Raw genomic sequence first — 27604 nt, forward strand, 5'->3', positions numbered from 1 at the left:
TTTTTAGTACAGTAGACGTCAGAAACATAACTGTAGTTGAGAGTAAGCTAATTTTGGGCCATGATAGCCTTGAGGTATGAAAACAGGAGGGTGCGGCGTCTCTCCCTGATAGTTGGGAGAGTTGCCGCACAACAATCCGGCTGAGATGCCTCATTGCTATCAGATTCTACAAGCGATCTGGAAACATTCAATACTATTCAGAGTGTGCCGGTATTTTATTCGAATATTTTATCTTCTCACGATTCTTGATATACATAATCTATTTTTCATTGGTAACATTATTTTATTATATAAAATTATATTATTTTCAGCAATAAAAATTTGCGACATGCCTGCTCAGTATAAAGGTAAGGGCACTGTTAAAAGACCTCAATGGACACAGGAAAATTTAAGAGAGGCTATTAAAAGACTGAAAGCCAAGGAAATACTGATCAGGGAGGCAGAATGATACTACAGAATTCCGGAACGAACACTGAAACTTAGAATGCAGTCACGAAATCTGGAAAAGGGCTCTCTGGGTCCAGCAGGTATAGCTACTTCAATAATCACCGAAGTCAAAATGATATCCAAAAAAGGATGACTGTATCCAGTGTTTGAGTTACAAACAGTGACTGCATGAATCTTGCTCTACATATAACGACTGTTGCAGCAAAATTGCTAGAGAACAAATTTTTAAGAAACAATCTGTAAAAACTTGTAAGAGGATAAACATCAGTTTTTGATTCAAGAATCCCGCCCTAGACATGTTTCCAAATTACTGTGTCAGGACAGAATTATATTCATTATGATTTTGATGTTTCCATTATATAACACGACGGTCCCGTGGTGTAGGGATAGCGTGCCTGCCTCTCGCCCGGAGGCTCCGGGTTTGATTCCCGGCCAGGTCAGGGGTTTTTCTCTCGACCTGAGGGCTGGTTCGAGGTCCACTCAGCCTACTTGATTGGAATTGAGAATCTATCTGACGGTGACATGGCGGCCCCGGTCTCGAAAGCCCAGAATAACGGCCGGGAGGATGCGACGTGCTGACCACACGGCTCCTCGTAATCTGAAGGCATTCGGGCTGAGCAGCGGTCGCTGTGCAGGCCAGAGCCCTTTCAAGTGTGTTAAGTGCCGTGGGGTTTTATATAACACAGTGAAGAATCCACTGCACATGCACATTTATAGTAAATCGAAATTAAAATACGATTAATTTAATGTTGTAAATTATCAGATATATTTTTTCCATTGAATGATTATATTATGTGGATATAATTGCCTTGTAGTACGTTCTAGTGTTCGGTTATATTAAAGTTGAAGAAATTGGCTTAAATTTGATTTTGTCATTAATTATTTTACTTGCGGCATCTCTCCCGAGCAAAGTCGGCATCTATACCGGGATCCAGGGAGAGACGCCGCAGATGCAACAATTCCTTTGTTCCCTCCTTTCTCCCATTTACTTTCAATTGCCAATATTTTGTTCATCCCTGATCAAATGTACATGTTTTCAAATTATGCTCGATGAATTTGCAACAATTTTTAAAGTAAATATACCGAGATATAACAAAAGACATAAAAAGTGCGGCAACTCTCCCGGAATTACCCTATTCATTATATTATGGGGTCTTGAGCCGGAATAAGTTTATTATGTGCAGGACTACAAGAAGAACGTGTAAGCACAGGGCTACCTTTCGTATGGAGCGAGGAGTGTGCGCTGTTGGTTTCGGCGATCAATACTCTTCATCCTGTGAGGGATGCAGCGGGATGCGAGTGCCTCTCACATCATTGCGTTTCCCATCTGTTGTACAGTTTATCTGAAATACTGACAAAATCACGAAAATTATCACAAGGGCGGACACCCTTCTAGCAACTAACATGATTAATAACGAAGGTAAGTGGCTAATGTATTTTGTTGAAGCTGCATTCCGAACATTAAGAATAATTAAAGAAATCCTTGATTAAGAAAATTGTTATAAGGACTAATTGCAGTGCTTAAGTGATGATTTTGATCCTGTTCTGGTGCTTTGGTGGATGACTCGTTAAAGCTGTGTTGTCAATTTTCAAAAGTAGAGTACGTACATATTGCGTACATGGGATTTCTATTACAACCTACTGTACATTCAACATTCAGACTGGAAACCTCTGTGAACCGTCTCCATGTTCGTCTATTAGCAGTTAGGATGACGACCTATTCTTATTAATGTTCACTCGCAAATTTCCCTCGAAATGATACTCTTCTTTCTTTGCTATTTGCTTTACGTCGCACCGACACAGATAGGTCTTATGGCGACGATAGGATAGGAAAGGCCTAGGAATGGGAAGGAAGCGGCCGTGGCCTTAATTAAGGTACAGCCCCAGCATTGCCTGGTGTGAAAACGCGAAACCACGGAAAACCATCTTCAGGGCCGCCGACAGTGGGGTTAGAACCCACTATCTCCCGGATGCGAGCTCACAGTACTGCATATTAGCCTATTAGACCTATTGACCAATAAGAGGCACGAATTTTTATATTTGTGGTAGTGGACTGGCAGTGAAAAGTACAATTTGCTTTACGTCGCACCGACACAGATAGGTCTTATGACGACGATGGGATAGGAAAGGCCTAGGAGTGGGAAGAAAGCGGCCGTGGCCTTAATTATGGTACAACCCCAGAATTTTCCTGGTATGAAAATGGGAAACCACGGAAAACCATCTTCAGGGCTGCCGACAGTGGGGTTCGAACCCACTATATTGCGGATGCAGTGAAATGTACACTGCAGTGGAATACTAAACACGTGACAGCAAGCGTTGTTTTGTGTTCCAGCACATCAGCTATACTTCGCATCAAAAGTCGAATATATTTTTGAAAAAGACAGTTTTAATTTTAAAATATTTATTGTCGTCATGGATTCATTGTTACGGTGTTTTCCTTCTGAAGGAATTCTCGTGGCAGCTTTAATGACCATCCTTTCAACAGCACACTTCACTACTATTTTGTTAAAGAACGTTTATACTTGCACACGGAAATGAGCAGTGTTGAATTGAGACCATTTTACACGGGAGATCTGTACTGTACCGGAGGGGAGGTTGGAACCGACAGCACAAGAAGTGGAAATATGGAATCAATCAAGGAAACAGAGCTTTCATTCCTAATATTTCTTTAAAACAATTTTATATTTTCATATAGGTGTAGCCTAAGTAATGAAAAATGTCACTCGACCGGGTCACGAATGGAAGGAATGAAGCCCCCATCTAGCCGCGAGGATAGGAATTGTGCCGGCTGTCGAAACCTGTCGCACTCCTCTGGGGCAATGATTAATGAATAACACATGAAATGAAATGATATTGGAGTGTGTTGCCGGAATGAAATATGACAGGGAAAACCGGAGTACCCGGAGAAAAAGCCTGTCTCACCTCCGCTTTGTCCAGCACAAATCTCACATGGAGTAACCGAGATTTCAACCACGGAACCCAGCGGTGAGAGACCGGATCGCTGCCGCCTGAGCCGCGGAGGCTTTGTAGCCTAAGTAAGTCGACATTATCTCACTCAAACGAAGGTTCGACAGGTTTAGCAAACGTGTTGAGTGTTGAGTAGTATGCGGGAGACAAGGTTTATGTTTAGATATGTCCTTTTGCGCACATCGATAACTTGTACACCGAGCTTGATAGCTGCAGTCGCTTAAGTGCGGTCAGTATCCAGTATTCGGGAGATAGTAGGTTCGAACCCCACTGTCGGCAGCCCTGAAAATTGTTTTCCGTGGTTTCCCATTTTCACACCAGGCAAATGCTGGGGCTGTACCTTAATTATGGCCACGGCCGCTTCTTTCCCACTCCTAGCCCTTCCCTGTCCCATCGTCGCCATAAGACCTATCTGTGTCGGTGCGACGTAAAGCAACTAGCAAAGATAACTTGTACTCCACGTGAAATTGACAGGATGTTGTCACTTGAAAAAAATGGAGATTATTGATAAGTAGTTTTCTCACTGTCCGCCTCTGTGGTTTAGTGTAATTAGCTGCCACCCCCGGAGGCCGGGATTCGATTTTCGGCTCTGCCACGAAATTTGAAAAGTGGTACGACGGCTGGAACGGGGTCCACTCAGCCTCTGGAGGTCAACTGATTAGGGGTGGGGGTTCGGTTCCCTCCTCAGCCATCCTCAAAGTGGTTTTCCGTGGTTTCCCACTGCTGCTCCAGGTAAATGCCAGGATGGTAACTAACATAATACCACGGCCGATTCCTTCCCACATCCTTGTATATCCCTTCCCATCACCGCACAAGGCCCTTATTCAGCATAGCAGGTGAGGCCGCCTAGGCGAGGCACTGGTCCTCCTCCTCAGTTGTATCCCCACGACCCAAATTTTCACGCTCGATGACACTGCTCTTGAGGCGTAGAGGTGGAATCCCTCACTGAGTCCGAGGGATAAACCAACCCTGGTGAGTAAACGGATTAAGAAAGAAAGAAAGAAAGAAAGTTTTCTCACTTTAATTTGATTATTGACAACAATTAACAATAATATACGTACATTCAACACTGTGGGGTTCGAACCCACTATCTCCCTGATGCAAGCTCACAGCTGCGCACCCCTAACCGCACGGCCAACTCGCCTGGTGCTCTTACTACAAAGAGCCATTGTGGAATGAGGGAGGGATCCCCCTCCCCCTCCCCCTCCCAGCCACCCAGTAGCGGCGATTGGGAATAAGAAGTTGAGGGGGGTTAGACATCAAAATCGAAAAAAATAGCCATAAAATGGTAAGTTATTGATGCTCTCTGAGCGAATTTCGGTAAATACATAAAGGTTGACAGTCTACCAACTTACGTGCGGTAACAATAGTAGGCCTACTACACGATAAAACTTTCACCAAAGGAGCAATAATTACGCATGTATTACAATTAAATAGAAGTACGCCGTGGGTATACGATTAAAAAGTCATTTAGTGTTTCACTACACAGTAATAAAGTAACAGACACTAGACAGAACTGAACAGGCAAACTGACTGAGTGACAGTGCCGGACTGACGAATGCGCGCAACAAGCGAGTGACCTTGGCAAAAATATACCCCTGCTATTCTTTGTCGCAGAACATCCTGCACATTGCTCCACTACTTGCTGTGACGCTGTACAATTCGGTTAGCCGCGACGAACGACATTTTGTGCGTATTTTCGCTAAGTATTTTTCTCAATAATTAAATAAATTAAAGGAAAGAATTAGCCCCAGCATTTGCCTGGTGTGAAAATGGGAAGCCACAGAAAACCATTTTCAGGGCTGCCGACAGTGGGGTTTCGAATCCACTATCTCCCGGATGCAAGCTCACAGCTGCGCGCCCCTAACCGCACGGCCAACTTGCCCGGTTTTTGAAAGTCTTACGCCAGGTTTATTCAATCACAGTTAAAAGAACACTAACGCACTGTTTGTTAACATAGCGTTAAAAAAATTAGCAGCATGTTAAGATTCTTCCGTTATCCAAGCTCGATAGCTGCAGTCGCTTAAGTGCGGCCAGTATTCAGTATTCGGGAGAGAGTGGGTTCGAACCTCACTGTCGGCAGCCCCGAATATGGTTTTCCATGGTTTCCCATTTTCATACTAGGCAAATGCTGAGGCTGTACCTTAATTAAGGCCACGGCCGCTTCCTTCCCACGCCTAGCCCTTTCCTGTCCCGTCGTCGCCGTAAGACCTATCTGTGTCAGTGCGACGTAAAGCAAAAAAAAAAAAAAAATCCTGGGAACTGTTAGCTGACACGGCGTTAACTCTGACAAGAGTTACGATCAGTTAGAGTGGCAGAAGCATGCAGGTTTTGAGCGCGCTCCGATGCGCTTTTGTTTGTGTACAGCTGTAAACCAAGGCGCGTGAAGTCAACGTTTAATATAATTTTTTGTCTTGACTGTAAATTTTCTGTTGCTCTATAGATCAATATGAAAAAAACCGAGAAGAGAATGCGTGGTTCAAATTTCTCTTCTTTTGGATATTATTTTCAACCATATACATATTATAGGAGGTGAACAAACTAATGGATCCGTGATCAAAACTGAAAGTGACGCTTGGCAAAAAAATATCTTGTGAATTCAGTGTGCATACTGACCATTAGCCAACATACGATCAAGCAACTGAAACAACTGTATGGGAATCATCTCTTTTGTTTCTAAGGCCTGTCATATTCCAAATATTCAAGATACAGAAGTTCTGCATTTAATGCACCTGCCACATTTTGAGCTAACAGAGAATTTAATTCCTTGAACCTGGGCAGTTAAGTTAACTGAGAGCTTAACAGATTGTTAGTCTTAACCAATGTTGAATAAATGCTAATTTGGTTAAGTTCACTGTTAAATTATTTTAACATGCTGTTAAATATTAAATGAGGTTGAATAAACCGGGCCTGACTGGTCTCATCTAGTGATCGTAGCTACTTAATGTCGCTATGCTAAGGAACACAAAGTGGAGTAAAGTATTTTTCCTTGCAAATTGCGGTTTCCTTTCATTGTCATGTTAATAATAATAATAATGTTATTTGCTTTACGTCCCACTAACTACTTTTTAAGGTCTTCGGAGACGCCGAGGTGCTGGAATTTAGTCCCGCAGGAGTTCTTTTACGTGCCTGTAAATCTACCGACACGGGGCTGTCGTATTTGAGCACCTTCAAATACCACCGGACTGAGCCAGGGTCGAACCTGCCAAGTTGGGGTTAGAAGGCCAGCGCCTTAACCGTCTGAGCCACTCAGCCCGGCTGTCATGTTAAAAAAGGGTCAGTGATTCCATAAAGACTCGCGTTCTGTGAAGTAATTGTACTTGTAATTTTACTAATTACTTTTGAAAAAGTAATTAGTAATTGTAATTGAGTACATTTTTTCTCAGGTAACCGTAATTCAGCCCAAGGAATTTTATGTTGTATTGGGTCGATGAATAAGTTCATGCATTTCTTATATTTTATATTTTATTTTGTTTTACTGTCACTGTCACGCACTGTAACTCACAATCACAATCACTCAGTGATGTATTCACCCCTGTTTTCTATGAACTTCTGCCAACGTTCGGGTAACAGTTGAATGCCTCGCCTGTAGAACTGTTTTGGTTTTGAATCGAAGAAATCTGTTAGTCACTGGTCAAGAGAAGCTTCATCAGGAAACACTTGCCCCTGAATATGGTTAGAAAGAGAGCGGAAAAGATGGAAATCTGAGGGGGCAAGGTCATGACAATACGGAGGATGAGGAAGAGGTTCCCAGCCAAGTTCAGCACTCACACCTTTGGTCAATTGCGCTGTATGCGGACGAGCGTTATCATGGAGCAATAAGACTGGTTGTTGTCTTTGTCTTTTGTTGTCAATAGCAACGGCAAGTCGTCTTAGCTGGTCACTATACACAGCAGAGGTAACGTTACGTTTTTCGGAAGAAGTTCATGGTGAAGAATGCCGTGTTTGTTCTACCAAACACACAACATGATTTTCTGTGGATGGGTACTATACTTGGTACGGGGAGTTCATTTTTTTATGAGCTGAGCCACTCTTTCCTCTTCTTCATGTTAATATAATAATAATTTCGTATGGCTATTTAAAGCCGAGTGCAGCCCTTGTAAGGCAGACCCTCCGATGAGGGTGGGCGGCATCTGCCATGTGTAGGTAACTGCGTGTTATTGTGGCGGAGGATAGTGTTATGTGTGGTGTGTGAGTTGCAGGGATGTTGGGGACATCACAAACACCCAGCCCCCGAGCCACTGGAATTAACCAATGAAGGTTAAAATCCCCGACCCGGCCGGGAATCGAACCCGGGACCCTCTGAACCGAAGGCCATTATGCTGACCATTCAGCCAACGAGTCGGACTTCCTCATGTTGACATACAGGCATCATTTCTCCTCAACGGTGACAATGTTCGAAAGGAATGCTTTGTGCCTATCACAAGCTAACCGGTGCCGGCCAAGCAATGACGAACAGATGTTTACTCGTTGATTTTTGTTACTGTCACTTAGCACATGTGGTACCCATATACCCAATTTCTGTGCCTTACCCACTGAATGCAAATGGCGTACAACGGTTAACTGTTCGCATTAAAAAGCATGCGCCATTTCCCGCGTTGTTTAACGAGGATTCTCATGAAGCAACTCATTCAAGCGATCTGAAGGTCTTCCAGAACGTGGATCATCAAACATGTCAAACCGACCTGCTCGAAAGCGTAAAAACCATTTTTGTGCTGTTCCTTCAGCAATTGCTTCATTTCCGTACACTTCACAAATTGTTCTCGCTGCTCCTGCTGCACTGGATCCTCGGTTAAACTCAAAGGGTAAAATGCGTCGGAAATGCTCATATTTCTCAGCTTGACATTCCATATCCGTTTGTCTGAAATATACACGAATAATACGTTCACAATCAAGAAAACCTGTGTTTCACAACACACAAACTCCAAACTCAGTTTAAACAACGGAATTACGATAAGCAATCCCTTCACGCCGCATTGTTGCCAACCCAAAAGAATACCGCACGAACTTATGCATCGACCGATTACTTTACACAGCAGTTCCATGTGGTCGGATTCGAACACACGGATGTTGTCTATATCAACGCACGACTGCTGTGCACTTGGATCGACTCCAGACAAGACCAGTAACCCGCACTTTCAACTCACGTAACCGCTCCACACACTGAATTCTCAGCTCACGACTCGCAACTGGACTACTAAACACTCGCCACAAAAAACACACAACACAACAGGCATTCTTGGAAGCGAGATTGCTTTTATATATCTGCTGACGAATGACAAATGTCGTTCCCACTGGATTGATAATTTACAGTACCTACCGGGCGAGTTGGCCGTGCGGTTAGGGGCGCACGGCTGTGAGCTTGCAGACGGGAGATAGTGTGTTTGAATCCCACTGTCGGCTGCCCTGAAGATGGTTTTCCATGGTTTCCCATTTTCACGCCACCTTAATTAAGGCCACGGCCGATTCCTTACAACTCCTAGGCCTTTCCTATCCCATCGTCGCCATAAGACCTATCTGTGTCGGTGCGACATAAAGCCACTAACATAAAAAAAGATAACTTACCTCAAGAACATCCATTACATATGTCCAATAATATGATGATATTGCGATCAGAAGTGCCTCACCGCTGGGTTCCGTGGTTCAAATCCCGGTCACTCCATGTGAGATTTTTTATGGACAAAGCAGAAGAGGGACAGGTTCTTCTCCGGGTACTCCGGTTTTGCCTGTCATATTTCAGTCCAACAACACTCTCAACTATCATTTCATTGCATCTGTCATTCATTAATCATTGCCCCAGAGGAGTGCGACAGATTTCGGCAGCTGGCACAATTCCTATCCTCGCCGCTAGATGGGGCTTCATTCATACCATTCCTGACCCGGTCGAATAACTGACTGGAAACAGGGGTGGATTTTCATTTCATTGTGATCAGAGCGCCGGGACCTCGAGTTTTATATGGAATCTGAACCACTTTTCGAACCGTCGCCACCTTAGTGAGAAGTTGACACTTGGCTATCAAGCCCTCCACTGTCCAGTGATGTTAGTGCAAAGAATTCTAAAAAGTATTAACGTTGGTAGTTAGATGTTGAAGATGTAGAATTTAGTTGAATCGGTAGCTGCATAAACGGCACTAGTCCAAAAACGTAAATTTTACAGGCGAACAATAAAACAAGTTAGCATCAGCATGGGAAGCATAGAAGAGTCTTCAATTAGTTCAATACTAAGCCTCAGTAATTGCTCAATTTCTGTAAAAAGATACAGTTCTTTGTTACTGCTCATCAGTTTTTAAATTTTGTGGACTCTTGTTGTTACTGAAAGACAGAAACTTAGGTACGAAATTTTACGCTATTAATTATATATCTTACAAGAAAACTATGTCAGCCTCTGTGGTGTAGCGGTTAGTGTGATTAGCTGCCACCCCCGGAGGCCCGGGTTCGATTCCCGGCTCTGCCATGAAATTTGAAAAGTGGTATGAGGGCTGGAAAGGGGTCCACTCAGCCTCAGGAGGTCAACTGAGTAGAGGGGGGCTCGATTCCCACCTCAGCCATACTCGAAGTGGCTTTCCGTGGTTTCCCACTTCTCCTCCAGGCATATGCCGGGATGGAACCGAACTTAAGGACACGCCCGCTTCCTTTCCTCTTCCTTGCCTATATCGTCCGCTCTTCCCATCCCCCCCACAAGGCCCCTCATCAGCATTGCAAGTGTGGCAGCCTCGGCGAGGTACTGGTCCTTCTCCACTGTTGTATACCCAGACCCAAAGTCCCACGCTAGAGGACACTGCCCTTACGGCGGTAGAGGTGGGATCCCTCGCTGAGTCCGAGGGGAAAATGAACCCTGGAGGGTAAACGGATTAAGAAAGAAAGAAAGAATGTAGAACAGAAGTGTACAGAAAATGACAATATAGCAGGTTTGTGTTTCGACTGCACGCACAATATTCAGATTATAAAGATATCTGTACAGGAAGCATTTTATATACGGTAGCTCACCGTTAATGCATTCTGTGTCATAGACCGGAGGTGCATTAAGACAAAATTTAATGTATACAAGAAGTTACGCCCCACAAAGAACGCAATGAAGTTAGTTGGTTTTTCGGTGATTACTTCAAAACAGAGCTGCGAGGAAAAAATGTGGTTCATATAGCAACGTCGATTTACACTGACTGACAGTGACAATGCAACACCAAGGAGGAGTGGTTCGAAAGGGATGAAAGTTGAGGAAAAAACAGAGACGGCACGGATGAATAATTGATGTTTATTTCAAACCGATATGCAGGTTTCACAATGCGCACGGCATCGACTCAGTAGGATGTAGGACCACCGCGAGCGGCGATGCACGCAGAAACACGTCGAGGTACAGAGTCAATAAGAGCGTGGATGGTGTCCTGAGGGATGGTTCTCCATTCTCTGTCAACCATTTGCCACAGTTGGTCGTCCGTACGAGGCTGGGGCAGAGTTTGGAAACGGCGTCCAATGAGATCCCACACGTGTTCGATTGGTGAGAGATCCGGAGAGTACGCTGGCCACGGAAGCATCTGTACACCTCGTAGAGCCTGTTGGGAGATGCGAGCAGTGTGTGGGCGGACATTATCCTGCTGAAACAGAGCATTGGGCAGCCCCTGAAAGTACGGGAGTGCCACCGGCCGCAGCACATGCTGCACGTAGCGGTGGGCATTTAACGTGCCTTGAATACGCACTAGAGGTGACGTGGAATCATACGCAATAGCGCCCCAAACCATGATGCCGCGTTGTCTAGCGGTAGGGCGCTCCACAGTTACTGCCGGATTTGACCTTTCTCCACGCCGACGCCACACTCGTCTGCGGTGACTATCACTGACAGAACAGAAGCGTGACTCATCGGAGAACACGACGTTCCGCCATTCCCTCATCCAAGTCGCTCTAGCCCGGCACCATGCCAGGCGTGCACGTCTATGCTGTGGAGTCAATGGTAGTCTTCTGAGCGGACGCCGGGAGTGCAGGCCTCCTTCAACCAATCGACGGGAAATTGTTCTGGTCGATATTGGAACAGCCAGGGTGTCTTGCACATGCTGAAGAATGGCGGTTGACGTGGCGTGCGGGGCTGCCACCGCTTGGCGGCGGATGCGCCGATCCTCGCGTGCTGACGTCACTCGGGCTGCGCCTGGACCCCTCGCACGTGCCACATGCCCCTGCGCCAACCATCTTCGCCACAGGCGCTGCACCGTGGACACATCCCTATGGGTATCGGCTGCGATTTGACGAAGCGACCAACCTGCCCTTCTCAGCCCGATCACTATACCCCTCGTAAAGTCGTCTGTCTGCTGGAAATGCCTCCGTTGACGGCGGCCTGGCATTCTTAGCTATACACGTGTCCTGTGGCACACGACAACACGTTCTACAATGACTGTCGGCTGAGAAATCACGGTACGAAGTGGGCCATTCGCCAACGCCGTGTCCCATTTATCGTTCGCTACGTGCGCAGCACAGCGGCGCATTTCACATCATGAGCATACCTCAGTGACGTCAGTCTACCCTGCAATTGGCATAAAGTTCTGACCACTCCTTCTTGGTGTTGCATTTGCTCTGTCTGTCAGTCAGTGTACGTTGATAATGAATTGTCTAACTTCACCGCTCTCCCTCTACAAGGGCCAATCAATCAATCAATCAATCAATCAATCAATCAATCAATCAATCAATCAATCAATCAATCAATCAATCAATCAATCAATCAATCAATCAATCAATCAATCAATCAATCAATCAATCAATCAATCAATCGGCAGATCGATCACCATTGATCTGTATTTAGAGCTGTCGCCCAGGTGGTAGATTCCCTACAGTTTGTTTACCTGATATGTTTTTAATGATTTCAAAGAAGTTGGCTATCTATCGAACTTCCCCTTTGGTAAATTATTCCAATATCTAATTTCTCTTCCTATAAAGGAGTATTTGCCTCCATTTTGTCCTCTTGAATTCCAACTTTATCTTCATCTCATCTTTCCTACTCGTAAAAACTCCATTCAAGCTTACACCTCTACTACTGTCATCCTACGTCACCTCTCCACTGACAGCTCGGAACATACCGCTTAGTCGAGCAGCTCGTCTCCTTACTCCCAAGTCTTCCCAGCCCAAAGTTTGCAACATTTTCGTAACGCTACTCCTTTGTCGGAAATCGCCCGGGACAAACCGTGCTGCTCTCCTTTGGATCTTTTCCAGTTCTCGAATCAAGTAATCCTGGGGAAGATCCATACAGTTGAATCATACTCCACAGACTTATACGCCCTCACTTTTACATCCTTACTATAACCACTTAATGTCCGTGTTCGTAGAGTAACTGTTAGCACGGTTAGCTGCCATGTTCGAAGGCCCAGGCTGGACCCGTTTCTGCCAAAAATGTTAGAATGACAGGAGTGGGGGGGGGGGGGGTATGTAGTTAAAATGGTACATGCTCCTCACTTCCATTGGGGATGTGCCTGAAAAAAGCTGCACTATCTCGGGACGAGGACACGAACTTACTCACTTTTTACCCTAAATACCCTCATAACCACATGGACAGATATGTAACCTTTATACACAACCTCTTTAATGTGATTTCCCCAGTAAAGATCTCTCCATATGTTAACACCTAACTACTTAGAGTGATCGCCATTAGGTACTTTTACCCCCATCAACACAGTAACCTCTCTTCACTTCACACTGAACACAAAATCGTTGATTGATTCGTAATTGTTTCTCTGGATTTGCTTGAAGCCAGTCAGCATTAAGGGCTGGGTGGAGTCAGGTGTCGGTTAAGTCAAAAAAGGCACTATCACGATCTACAGGTGTGGTCCAGATCTTCTGCACACAAGTGTACCTCCACGGAACATCCACAACCTCACATACAAAGTCTCTCTTATAAAGTAAGACCGAACGCACGGTGTTTGTACTCTGCGCTACGGCAGCTGCCTCAGCCCAACTTATGTCGCGGCCGCCCTGCTTTAAGCGTGTATACACTGACTTAGCAAATGTCATGGGATAGTCACCTAACAGCGTGTGCGGCCTCCTCTGGCCCTGCGAACTGCAGTGAGACGCCGTGGAAGTGAGTTGACAAGTCCCTGGTAGTCCTCTGGACGCAGCTGACACCAAATCGTTTGCAGAGCGGCCGCCAATGCTGGTCTGTTCGTGGGTGCAGGATCCATTGCACGGAGCCTGCGTTCCAGGACTTCCCAGATATGCTCGATAGGGTTCATATCGGGGCTCCTGGGTGGCCATGGCAGTCGTTGGACCTCCGCTGCATGTTCCTGGAACCATTCCCGGGCGACGTGGGAGCGATGTGGCGGCGCGTTGTCATCTTGAAACACCGCAGAATCGTCTGGGCGCTGGAAGGACAGAAATGGGTGGAGATGGTCTCCGAGCAGCTCAACATACCGCGTACCATTTAAAGTCTCTTCCAGAACCACTAGGGGGGCCATTCCATACCAGGAAAATGCACCCCAGACCATAACAGAGACACCATCGCCCTGGATCACACCTTCGAGGCAGGCGGGATCCATCGCTTCATGTGGTCTGCGCCATACACGGTGCCTCCCATCGGCGTGGTGCAGCTGAAATCGTGATTCGTCCGACCATATCACGTTACGCTATTGTTCCAGTGTCCATCCCTGGCGACTGGCGACAAATGCGCGTTGTTGTGCCCGATGGCGTTGGGTTAACAGTGGCACCCGTTTGCGGCGCCGGCTCCCATACCTCATAGAACCCATGTTCCTACGGATTGTCCACTGGGAGACGTGTCTAGCACGGCCTGTGTTAAATTGAGCCGTGATTTGTTGCACGGTTTCCCGTCTGTCACTATTGACAATCCGTCTCAGATGTCGCCGGTCACGGTCATCGAGGGTGGCTGGACGGCCGGTCGTTCGTCTGTTGTGAACGGTGACACCCCCATTTAACCATTCACGATACACCCTGGACACGGTTGATCGCGTGAAGCCGAATTCCCGCGCCACTTCCGAAATCGCACTTCCCATCCGTCGGGCACCGACCACCATACCCCGTTCGAACGGTGCCAGCTCACGACGACGTTCCATGTTACACCTGTCACATACACAGCCACTGCTCACAAGGTCTCCTATACAACTGCCGCTGGCACAGGGGGCGTGTAGTGCGCAGACAACACACCTGTGCATCAGTGCTCCACTATCCCATGACATTTGCTCAGTCAGTGTATTATCTTATATGAAATCTTACCTTATAAAAGATGCTGGAAGTGTCGTCCTTCCTGGGTTACAGTATGCAGGCATTGTATCTGGTAACCACATTCTGGCTGACAAGAGTAAGTTCTATCACTGTAATGTTTCTGATTTCATTCGTAATGTTTTCTTTCAGTTCCTCCAATGTGTGAGGATTTGTTCGATACGCTTTTTCTTTCAGTTTACCCCACAAGTAAAAATCACACACTGTTAGATCTGGAGAACGAAGGCGAAATAGACAGCGCAGGTCACTCTGTCTGCAAACACTTCTGAGATTGTAAGAAGGGAATCTTATACTGTATAAGCAGGAACTGTATCTTGTTGAAACCACCCAAGCGATTTTTCTTATTCCATGAAAAAATGAAATGGCGTATGTCTGTTATTGCCGGGATGAGTCCGAGGACTTTGGCTCGCTAGGTCCAGGTCTTTTGATTTGACGTCCGTAGGCGACCTACGTGTCATGATGAGGATGAAATGACGATGAAGAGACACATGCACCCAGCCCAAGTGCCAGCGAAATTAACCAATTATGGTTAAAATTCCCGACCCTGCCGGGAATCGAACCCGGTACCCCTGTGACCAAAGACCAGCACGCTAACCATTTAGCCATGGAGCGAGACTTCTTCTATTAACTGATGGAAAAACGGCGTCAAAATGTCATCTTTGTACTTCTCTGCTTTTAATGTCATCTCGAAAATAGTAGGCTCAGTTTTGCACTAGCAGCACACCAAATACCAATCCTCTTATCATAATGAGGGGCTTCATAAACAGCATTAGGATTTTCTGCACACCAATAGCGAGAGTTATGACTGTTCACACGGCCATTAAGATGAAAACAGAATTCTTACATACGAAAGTGCGGTGTTGCAATGATAACTTCTCACCATGTTAGCAGCTGAGATTCAGACTTGCGACTCATGCTTGCCAGGTCGAACACGTGCAGGCTGTTTGCAGGGTCAAGAACTGTGCGCGCGCCTCCAATACTGCAGCTTACGTAACGGAGAGTAAGAACGACGCTTCGACGATCTTAAAATGAGAGACCCCGTAGGTAGCTCGTGTAGGATATTGAGCGGTCTGCACTACGAGCTGTTCTTTCGGTCAGTTATGCTATGAATTATTTGGGGCTATTCCTGTTTATATTTGTTAACACCCACTAATCCTTCATAGCCTTAAGTTTTGAACATGCATGCCCATTATAGGTCTATTCTTAATAATATAGGGTGGTTTATAGTTGTTGTGACTACAATATAAACCGATCTTGTTTGTCTTCTCTGAGATTGTGAAATAAATCTCCCTTCAAAATAACGATTGTTTTTTCTTTCTGAAGTTATCAGTCCATCTTTTAAATGTAATTCCACCGAGTGAGTTGGGTGCACAGTTTGGGTCACGTAGCTGTGAGCTTTCATTCGGGAGGTGGTGGGTTCGAATCCCCCTCTCAGCAGCCCTGAAGGTCGTTCTGTGTTTTCCCATTTTTATTCTTGGAAAATGCTGTTATTGTTCCTTAATTAAGGCCACTTCCACCACTTTTCACAGTCTGAAATATATCGCACACGTGGCCTGCTTTTTGGCCAAATGCCCTTCCTAACGTCAACCCTATGCGTAGTGATGAATTCGTGTTTCTGTGGTGGATGGTAATGAGAAGTGTTGTATGCATGTGGAAAGGAATATACAACATAAATACAAACATACTGTCCCGTAGCCAGATGAACTAACCAGACGCGCTTAAAATCACCGACCCCATTGGAAATCGAACCCGGGAGCCTCTGAACTGAGGGTTGCAACGCTGACCATTCAGCCAAGGGGTCGGACATTTTTCTTTTTACACTATTCTTCATTATTGCTGTTCATGTTAGTCTACTGCAATATTTTAGGTCAACTATAATATGTGAGCTGTTGTTTGGGTCATCAGTCCATAAGCGGGTTTGATGTAGCCCTCCATGTCACCCTATCCTGTGCTAACCTTTATATTTCTACGTTGCTACTACATCCTACATCTGCTGTAATTTGTTGATCATATTCATGCCTTGGTCTACCCCTACTATTCTTACTGCCTACACTTCCCTCAAAAAAAACTGAACAAGTTCTGGGTGTCTTAAGATGTGTCAATCATTCTGTTTCTTCTTCCCGTCATTTTTTATTCCAAATCGGTCTCCTCTCACCAGTTCCATTCAGTATATCAACATTCGTGATTCGATCTACCTATCTCACCTTCAGCATTCTTCTGTAACACCACATTTCAAAAGCTTCCATTCACTTTCTTTCTGTGGTAGTTATTGTCCATGTTTCACCTCCACACAATGCCACACTACAGACGAAAGTCTTCAAAAAATCTTTCTAATTCCTATATCAAAGTTGTAAGTGAACAAATCTTATTTTCTTAAGAAAGGCTTTCCTTGCCTGTACTCGTCTAAATTTTACCTCATCCTTACTTCTGTAATCATTAGTTATTCTACTACCTGAGTAACAATATTCATATAAGTATAATATTTCCTATACCACCTGACTTCAATCAGTCAATCAATCAATACTAATCTGCATTTAGGGCAGTCGCCCAGGTGGCAGATTCCCTATCTGCTGTTTTCCTAGCCTTTTCCTAAATGATTTCAAAGAAATTGGAAATTTATTAAACGTCTCCCTTGGTAAGTTATTCCAATCCCTAACTCCCCTTCCTATAAATGAATATTTGCCCCAGTTTGTCCTCTTGAATTCCAACATTATCTTCATATTGTGATCTTTCCTACTTTTATAAACGCCACTCAAACTTATTCGTCTACTAATGTCATTCCACGCCATTTCCCCGCTGACAGCTCGGAACATACCACTTAGTCGAGCAACTCTTCTTCTTTCTCTCAGTTCTTCCCAACCCAAACTTTGCAACATTTTTGTAACGCTACTCTTTTGTCGGAAATCGCCCAGAACAAATCGAGCTGCTTTTCTTTAGATTTTTCCAATTCTTGAATCAGGTAATCCTGGTGAGGGTCCCATACACTGGAACCATACTCTAGTTGGGGTCTTACCAGACACTTATATGCCCTCTCCTTTACATCCTTACTACAACCCTAATCACCCTCATAACCATGTGCAGAGATCTGTACCCTTTATTTACAATCCCATTTATGTGATTACCCAATGAAGGTCTTTCCTTATATTAACACCTAGTTACTTACAATGATCCCCAACAGGAACTTTCACCCCATCAACGCAGTAGTTAAAACTGAGAGGACTTTTTCTATTTGTGAAACTCACAACCTGACTTTTAACCCCGTTTATCAACATACCGGTACCATTGCCTGCTGTCCATCTCACATTATCGAGGTCACGTTGCAGTTGCTCAGAATCCTGTAAATTATTTATTACTCTATACAGAATAACATCATCCGCAAAAAGCCTTACCTCCGATTCCACTCCTTTACTCATATCATTTATATATATAAGAAAACATAAAGGTCCGATATTACTGCCTTGAGGAATTCCCCTCTTAATTATTACAGGGTCAGATAAAGCTTCACCTATTCTAATTCTCTGAGATCTATTTTCTAGAAATATAGCAACCCATTCAGTCACTCTTTTGTCTAGTCCGATTGCACTCATTTTTACCAGTAGTCTTCCATGATCCACCCTATCAAATGCTTTAGACAGATCAATCGCGATACAGTCCATTTGACCTCCAGAATCCATTATGTCTGCTATATCTTGCTGGAATCCTACAAGTTGAGCTTCAGTGGAATAACCTTTCCTAAAACCGAACTGCCTTCTATCGAACCAGTTATTAATTTCACAACATGTCTAATATGATCAGAATGAATGCCTTCCCAAAGCTTACATACAACGCATGTCAAACTTACTGGCCTGTAATTTTCAGCTTTATGCCTATCACCCTTTCCTTTATACACAGGGGCTACAATAGCAACTCTCCATTCATCTGGTATAGCACCTCCGACCAAACAATAATTAAATAAGTACCTCAGATATGGTACTATAACCCAACCCATTGTCTTTAGTATATCCCCAGAAATCTGATCAATTCCAGCTGCTTTTCTAGTTTTCAACTTTTGTATCTTATTGTAAATGTCATTGTTATCATATGTAAATGTTAATACTTCATTGGCCTTAGTCTCCTCCTCTATCTCGACATTTTCCTTGTAACCAACAATCTTTACATACTGCTGACTGAATACTTCTGCCTTTTTGAAGATCCTCACATACACACTCCCCATTTTTATTAATTATTCCTGGAATGTCCTTTTTGGAACCTGTTTCTGCCTTAAAATACCTATACATACCCTTCCATTTTTCACTAAAATGTGTATGACTGCCAATTATGCTTACCATCATGTTATCCTTAGCTGCCTTCTTTGCTAGATTCAATTTTCTAGTAAGTTCCTTCAATTTATCCTTACTTCCACAGCCATTTCTAATTCTATTTCTTTCCAGTCTGCACCTCCTTCTTAGTCTCTTTATTTCTCTATTATAATAAGGTGGGTCTTTACCATTCCTTACCTCCCTTAAAGGTACAAACCTGCTTTTGCATTCCTCAACAATTTATTTAAACCCATCCCAGAGTCTGTTTATATTTTTATTTACCGTTTTCCACCGATCATAGTTACTTTTTAGAAACTGCCTCATGCCTGCTTTATCAGTCATATGGTACTGCCTAATAGTCCTACTTTTAAGACCTTCCTTTCTATCACATTTATTTTTGACTACGACAAAAACAGCTTCATGATTACTAATACCATCTATTACTTCAGTTTCCCTATAGAGCTCATCTGGTTTTATCAGCACCACATCCAGGTTATTTTTCAATCTGGTTGGTTCCATCACTTTCTGAATCAGCTATCCTTCCCATATTAACTTATTTGTCATTTGTTGGCCATGCTTCCCTTCGTTCGCATTTCCTTCCCAATTGACATCTGGCAAATTCAGATCTCCCGCTACAATCACATTTCTTTCCATGTCGTTTCCCACATAGCTGACTATCCTATCAAATAATTCCGAATCCGCGTCAGTGCTACCCTTTCCCGATCTGGACACTCGAAATATATCAAGTTGCCTATTATCTTTAGAAATAAGCCTTACACCTAGAATTTCATGTGTCTCATAATTAACTTTTTCGTCGTTCGACTGCACTCCATTACTTTTGTTTTTGATTTTTTAAAATCTTGTACTCCTTCTCCAAGGCAGTGCCCATACCATTCAGCAATTTATCCAGATCCTCTCCACACTCAGATAAAACAACAATACATAAACATATACATTTCATTATAGTCTATGCCTTTCAGCGTTCAGTCTGCACCCCTCTGTGAATTTAATAACCAACGCCACAATACTCTATTTGTAAGCAGTTATGTGGCCTCGTTTACTGTAGTTCCATTCCTCTTATCTATAAATCGTTAGAAACTGAGTCCAACCATCGTCGTCTTGGTCTCCTTCTACTTCTTTTCCCCTCCATAATTGAGTCCATTATTCTCCTACGTAACATATCCTCCTCCATTCGCCCCACTACCGAAGCCGGTTTATGCAACTGCTTCACCCATCGATGTTATTCCCAACTTAGCCTTTATCTCCTCATTTCGCGTACCCTTCTGCCATTGTTGCCACCTGTTTGTACCAGCAAACATTCTCATTGCTTTCAATAACAGTATCATCAGCAAATCTCACAGTTTTGATTTCCTCTCCTAGGATTGTGATTCCCTTTCCAAATTCTTGTTTGATTTCCTTTACCTCCTACTCTGTATACATTTTGAAATGTAGAGAGGACAAACTGCAGCATTGCCTCACTCATTTCTGGATTTCTACTTCTTTTTCATAGCCCTCGATTCTTATCTCTACACACAGATTTTTGTTTCGATTGTAGATAATTCTTCTGTCTCGGTATCACGGTATCTGATCCCGATCACCTTCAGGATCTCAAATGGTTTGGTCCAATCAACATTATTAAATGCATTTTCTATATTTACGAACGCCATGTACGTGGGCTTGTCTTTCTCAATTCGGTCCTCTTAAGATCAGATGTAAAGTCAGGATTGCTTCACGTGTTCCCACATTTCTTCTGAAGTCAATATTGATCTTCTCACAACTCAATTTCAAGTTATCTTTCCATTCTTCTGTAAATAATACGTGTTGTATTTTGCAAGCATGAAATACTAAACTACAACGATCGAGTATATCATATATACATGGATATCTTGTAACAGGTAAGACAGTAGTATAAAAAGGTAGGAGGTAAATCATGAGGAGCAATGACTGAGCTATATGACCGCCGCCCGCGGGCACCGCCATCTTGATATTCCAATATGGCTGCCGGCATTGGATGCCGCCATGTTGAATTTTCCAAGATGGCAGCCATCGCCATGTTGAATGTTCCAAGAACGCTACCGTCACCATGTTGAATTTTCTAATATGGCCACCATTTGTCCAATCAGTGAATTTGTTACGCCGCCATTTTGAATTTTCTAGGATGGCCGCCTCATTTCAAAAATTTTATGTGAGAAATTGACAGCCAATTAAACAGCCTTTAAAAATATTTATGTGGTAAATGGACAGCCAATTAAACGCAGTAGAATTTTCGACATTTATACTCGGGGAGCGATTAGCCAATCAAAAAAGTCGATTTTTTATTATTTCTTGCTGTTGATCCCAAGACTCCCTACTGATCACATCATGAGGCTCCTATTGATCAGATTGCATAGCTACCTACTGATCAGCTGTAAAATTTCGAAGTCGTTTGAACTGATGTTATGTTTCTTACTTGACCTATATAACACAAGCAATTGATAGTTGGTTGTAATGTTTTTAAATCTTTCGAACTGTAGGCTATGATATATTTTCAGTTATATATAAAAAGTTAGCGGCTATGAAACGGCCTAGGGGCCTACTGCACAAGATGGCAGCTATACATAGGCTCTTACGAGACGGCCGAAGGACATTTGCCCAAGATGGCGGCTATACACAGGCTCTTATGGCGAAATCTAGCCTAGAGGCTACTGCGCAAGATAGCGGCTATAAATAGCCTATTATAGCCGTCTCCTCCTCCTCCTTCTTCTCTTTCGACGGGGCATAAGAGACCAGCTTATGGCTTTATGTTACTATCCGACAAGTCTAAACATGCATAACTATGACAACTCGATCTTATGCTTAAGGCTTTACGCATGGCAGGAGTGAAGACGTTCTATTATTCTGTTTCTAACCTGCGGCGATGACGTCATCATAGTTATCCATGTTTAGACTTGTTCGTTTTCAAGGTTACTGACTCACTCAAACCTTTATAGATGATATGAGTAAGAATTTTTCTTTAGTCTCCGATACACTGTGATAGCGAGTAGATTCCTATGTCCGAGCACTTATAATCGGGCATCTGCCTTTCTCTATCACAAGGGTCTGGTTCCTATTTATTTCATCTCTTCTTATTTTCGAAGTAGATTCGTATTTCCATTTCTCTCTTATTCCTTCCTCGTAGCTTTATTTATATCATTTCCACAATTATTTGTAGACATCTGCTCTCATCTACGCAGCTTAACACGCCTCGTACTAGCCCAGGATTCCTCTCTGGTATTGCCACGTAACATTTCTCACCGTAGGACAAGATTGAATTAATACTCGATACTTCTCACATATTTCAGTCCTGAATTCTATTCTACTTATCCTGTCAGCACTGCGTCAATTAACTTATTGTTTACGTAGACAATAAAAACCATCTGTCATTACATTTCTTAGAAATTCCCAATTATTTTATTACTGTATGGCTATCAATACCAGATCCCTCTACGGATATGAATATCTTCTAATCCTGACATTATGTTGAAAACATGGTAATACCATAATTTAGAGTTGGCAAAATAACGCATTCAGTTCACGACATTATTATTATTATTATTATTATTATTATTATTATTATTATTATTATTATTATTATTATTATTATTATTTTCATATGACTTAAATTATGGACACGGTAAATATACTTTCGTGACACGGTAAATATCCCGAAACCGGAATATAATGAAATCATACTCGTAAAGCAGATAATGATTTCATGCCGGGCACTTATCATTAACTCAAGACTTGCCCGTAATTTACGGTACGTGACCTTACGTTACATTTATTATTAAGGAGACTTTAGCCGTCCTTCCTAAAACACAAGATTAAAAGTTGGCATAATTATATCCATCGGATGACAGAGTGATCACTGATATAGTTAATTATTTACAAATTAATTAAAACATGATTTCAATAACCTAGTACTCACATCATCCAAGCTGCGTTGTTAGGCTATCACATGCTGTCCTGTCGGCACCTCCTGGGGATTTAAGCCATCGTAAATATGAGCGTTGTGATGGTGAAGATTGGTGTATATCCAAATTTGAACATATTACTTTGAACCAGACCCCACCCGCAAGAAAACTCCCCGATAAACAAATACAACCAAAGCATCGGAGGAATATAGTATGCGAACACAAATCCATGGACCGTGACCGGGAAAGGCCGATAAACTAAGGCCCCGAGCTGGAAATCGGGCTCTAATCTTACAGCAGTTAAGAGTCCAAATGCTGCTAATATGAAATAAGAATTATACGAGTGGAATTTTTCCACACCCAAAACTACGGCTAGACATTCTTTCTCATATATCGGATACCACAATTCGGCTCCGCGTAAAAGTTTGCTGAAATAGGCAATGGGCACTAGTTTCCCGCCGTCGAGACGTTGATTTAGGACAGCCGAAACAGCGATCTCGCTGGAGTCGCACTGTAGCAAGAAATCACGGGAAAAATCCGGACTGTGCAGTACAGGGGCTTCACATAGGGCTTTTCTTAACATATCGAAAGCACGGCTTTGGTCTTCGCTCCAGACGAAACGGCAATATTTCCTTCTAAGACTATTCAGGGGCCGAAATCTGAGATAAATTTTTGATGAAACGGCTGTAAAAGCCAACCATGCACAAGAATCTTCTCACACCCTGGATAGTTTTGGGCTGAGGGAAATAAAGAACACATTTGACCCTGTCGGGATTCACAGCGATACCCGAGTCAGATATGACATGCGCTAGGAAATTCAAACACTTGGAGCAATGAGACAACTTCTCGGGGTTTATAGTAAACCCGTGTTTACGCAAACGGCCAAGTACCTCATGAAGGTGATCGAGGTGCTCGTCAAAACTGGCAGAGTATATGAGAAGGTCATCAAGAAAATTAAACACGTAAGAAAATTTGAGGTCACCAAGAATAGAGTCCAGAATGCGACTGAGCGCTTGTCTGCCAATGGAAATACAATAGGCACGGTATTGAATTCGAAGAGACCAAAAGGGTTAGCGAAAGCAGTATAGGGACGACTATTGGGATGCAAAGGGATTTGATAGTAGGCTGAATTGAAATCGAAAACAGTGAAAAACTTGGCACCATGGAAATGTTGAAAAGTACTTTCGATGGTGGGCAGAGGGAAGCTGTCGAAGACAATATTTTTATTTACCTTCCTATAGTCAACAATAAATGTTAATCTACCGTCTTTCTTGGACACGAGGAACGCCGGACTACTGAAAGGACACTTAGAGGGACTAATTACCTTTTTCTTCAAGAGATCATCGACGCACTCTCCCATAGCGGCCAGTTTAGGGGGCGAGCAGCTGAAAGGCGGGGACCTGACAGGAGTATCATCTTTCAATTCTATTAGTTTATAATTTCTAGCACGACCTAAATCGGCGGTTAGCACATCACGAAATTCTTCCAGCAAACTGTTCAACAGTAAATTATGATGGTCAGTCAGATCGCAAGAGGCCTGGGGAAGTTGGGTTTGAGATACGGAGCAAACAGTAGCACTTTGGAAGGGCATTTCAAAAGGGTAATTTGTGCCAGATTTAAAGCGAAAAGCGAAGGTCCGGGAGATAAAGTCAATAGATAGACCGGTAGCTAGCATAAAATCGCTTCCTATGATGACAGGGACAGATAGGTCGGGAACAACATAGAATACCCAGTTCCAGGATAGGTCATGAATTTTAATGTGACATTCCACGCGACCTACAGGGCATACTCGATGACATCTGCACACATAAAATCCCCTGAGCTCTCACAACCATGGAGATATTTTAATTTTATGCTAGATACAAAGGATTGGCTAATGAAGGATCTACAAGACCCAGTGTCCAATGGCGCATACAATACGCGCGATTCAAAGAGAATCTTGGCCCAGGGTGTGGACGAGGGAAGACCCCAAATCTTTTTAATCACATCCCTATTCGGCGCCAGCGACGAGCCATCACACCGGCGCGGATTCAGTTTCCCCGCCGAGGGTTACACTTCGGGCATACGTTCCATGGAAACGCCAGTTAAACCACAATTGAAGCATTTTAAAGGGGATTCAGACCTACAATGCTTAAAAATATGTCCAGTTTTCCCACAATTCCAGCATTTCTTACTCCCGGTGTCCCTGCCGACGGCCGAGTTACAGGATTGGACACGATTGACACCGTGTCGAGAAGGGGATACCGAGGTGGGTTTGCGGTCAGAGTTGCCAGAGGAACGAGGCGACGAGGGGGTTTCGCGAAAGGAGACACATTTTAACGACGCATGACAGGCGACGTCAGGAAAGGAACAATTGAACGGAGCAGGAGAAGGTCGTACGATTTATTCTGACACATGATCGACTCGAACCGCGACCTAAATCAATAATTTCGTCAACGTTGTCAACCTGGGATCTTTTGATGTACAATTTGTAATCAGGGGCTATTTTTCTGTAAAATTGATCGAAGACTTCCGATTCAGGGACCTTAACACACAATCGGTTGAATAGGATTAGGATGCCAGTAGCATAGTCATCTATGGATTCACCAATCCCTTGTGTTCTGTTGATTATTTCTTGTTTTAAGCAATAGTCCATATCAGACAACCCAAACCTCTGTGCAATTTTGTTTGGCGAAATCGTCCCACGATCGCACATTCGCTTTAATTAACCTATACCATCTCAAAGCAGGTCCTTCTAACATTCCCGGAATGACCGGCACGAAAAGGTCTAGGGATAAGGAGCTACATCCAAGCAATGTCTTGAACTCTCTCAAGAAACTCAATAACACTAGAGCTGTTCGGTTCCCCAGAAAAAAAATATTTGCCATTTACGGACTATATAAAAACTGGATTGACAATTGGAAAATGATCACTGACAGGTATAGTAATCGGTGGAATTGATTCCGCATGATTATCAACGAGGGCTCTGTCTCTACAGGCAAGGGTATCCCTATTTTCTGAGCACCTAACCCCATAACTATCTGATGCCGACAAAACCTCGCTTTGTTCGAAAACTTGCCTTTCCTCTTTTTCAAGATTGGACATTTCACCAGTGAAAATTTCGCTCTCGTTACTAAAGTTAAGGATATTATAACGTTCCATACCAAAAACGAACTTTCAGTTATGATGAACATACAAATGATCGCATGTTTAAATTGAAAATAGGTCGTGATGGCCTCATACATCAGGACCGAAGAATAATGAGAACAAATTCAGTGAACCAAGCGTAGCATTGTGAATCTCCAGCTCTACCTCGAGCGATACTCTTTCGGAGGAGATATTTCAGTCAGAACCGCGTATCTGCTACCATTTGAACAGAACCCCACCCGCAAGAAAACTCCCCGATAAACAAATACAACCAAAACATCGGAGGAATATAGTATGCGAACACAAATCCATGGACCGTGACCGGGAAAGGCGGATAAACTAAGGCCCCGAGCTGGAAATCGGGCTCTAATCTTACAGCAGTTAAGAGTCCAAATGCTACTGGAATGAAATAAGAATTTAATAAAACTAGGTTTATTCAAATGAGGAGAAACAAAATTAAAACAAGATGAATTGAATTAAAGGAAACATAGTGATAGGAACACATACCGTATACACATACCCGTATTACAATCGCCGGCATTTAAATAGTATCCTGGTCATTCACAACGTAGTGCGATTAAACAACATCAACATGAGAACAATCGCTATGGTAATTTTAAATTCTTTACACATCGCACTATGGGGTAATTTTTAGTAATTTTAAAACAGAACCACGAAGGTCACACTTTCCTGGGGACATGTTATTCCTCGAAAATATTTAATTTCATCCACCCGCACACATCACATCTTTTTTCAACAACCCATCATCTTTTGTTATCCCTCCCGGCATCAAGGAATAGGCAAAAGGTCATATATGTTTCTAGAGCTCCAGGAAGTTAAAAGAAAAGTAGATGAGCTCGCTCATCAATGACAAAACAAAACAAATGACTGAGGTCAAAACAGTGCGAAAAACGATGGGACCAAATTAATTAAACGAGTTGGCAATACAAGAAATAATATAGTTACGAGCCAACACGGGTACAAAACTACAAGCCAAGAATCGGCATAAAAAGATAAAACGGAAATGAATAGTCTAAATGGGTTATCGACATCACACATGTACTCCAACACATCCATTCACTCACCCACACAGCCATACATTTCGGCACTGATATGCAGAAATAGGACAAGCCGCACAGATCCAATATAAAATAGCATCACTAATATTGCGACTCCGAGGTCATCCAAGGGTCACTCAGACGGACACAGGAACGTGCGCAAAGGAATACGACAGCAAGACCGTGCAATCCAGCGTGCCAAAGTATTTCCATCACGACCGCAATTCGTACAAGGCAAGAGTGTTCTCGCGATGACACGAAAGGCAATCGTAATCTGATAGTTCATGGCAAACGACAAAGCAGACACAATAATACTGTATATGCTGGACCGTCTTATATCCAAGAAAAGGCATATCAATCAAGTATCAAGATCACATGCACACAGTCCATTCATACAACGGAGTAAACATTGCATACCGGTATCGAAAATAAGAAAGAGCAAAATTTAAATATAAGATAACTTACTAATATAGGAGCTCTCAAAGACTCGACAAATACCTGGAGCTATCAAGGACTCAAACAGTAAAATGTAAGGTAGTTGTAGATACACTTAAAACGTTTAAAAACATTC

At 43.3% G+C, this 27604-nt stretch overlaps 1 protein-coding gene across 1 annotated transcript in view; it reads left to right on the forward strand.

Moving 5' to 3' along the window:
• Positions 1 to 1731: 1731 nt before the first annotated feature.
• LOC136863361 (uncharacterized) overlaps positions 1732 to 27604 on the forward strand; it is a 74194-nt gene continuing 48321 nt past the window's right edge. Inside the window, exon 1 of the mRNA XM_067139754.2 lies at positions 1732 to 1867. Coding sequence (XP_066995855.2) covers positions 1852 to 1867 — 16 coding nt within the window. The 5' untranslated portion in view covers positions 1732 to 1851. The remainder of the gene's footprint in view (positions 1868 to 27604) is intronic.

This window comes from Anabrus simplex, chromosome 2 (assembly GCF_040414725.1).
Source record: "Anabrus simplex isolate iqAnaSimp1 chromosome 2, ASM4041472v1, whole genome shotgun sequence".
Lineage (NCBI taxonomy): Eukaryota > Metazoa > Arthropoda > Insecta > Orthoptera > Tettigoniidae > Anabrus > Anabrus simplex.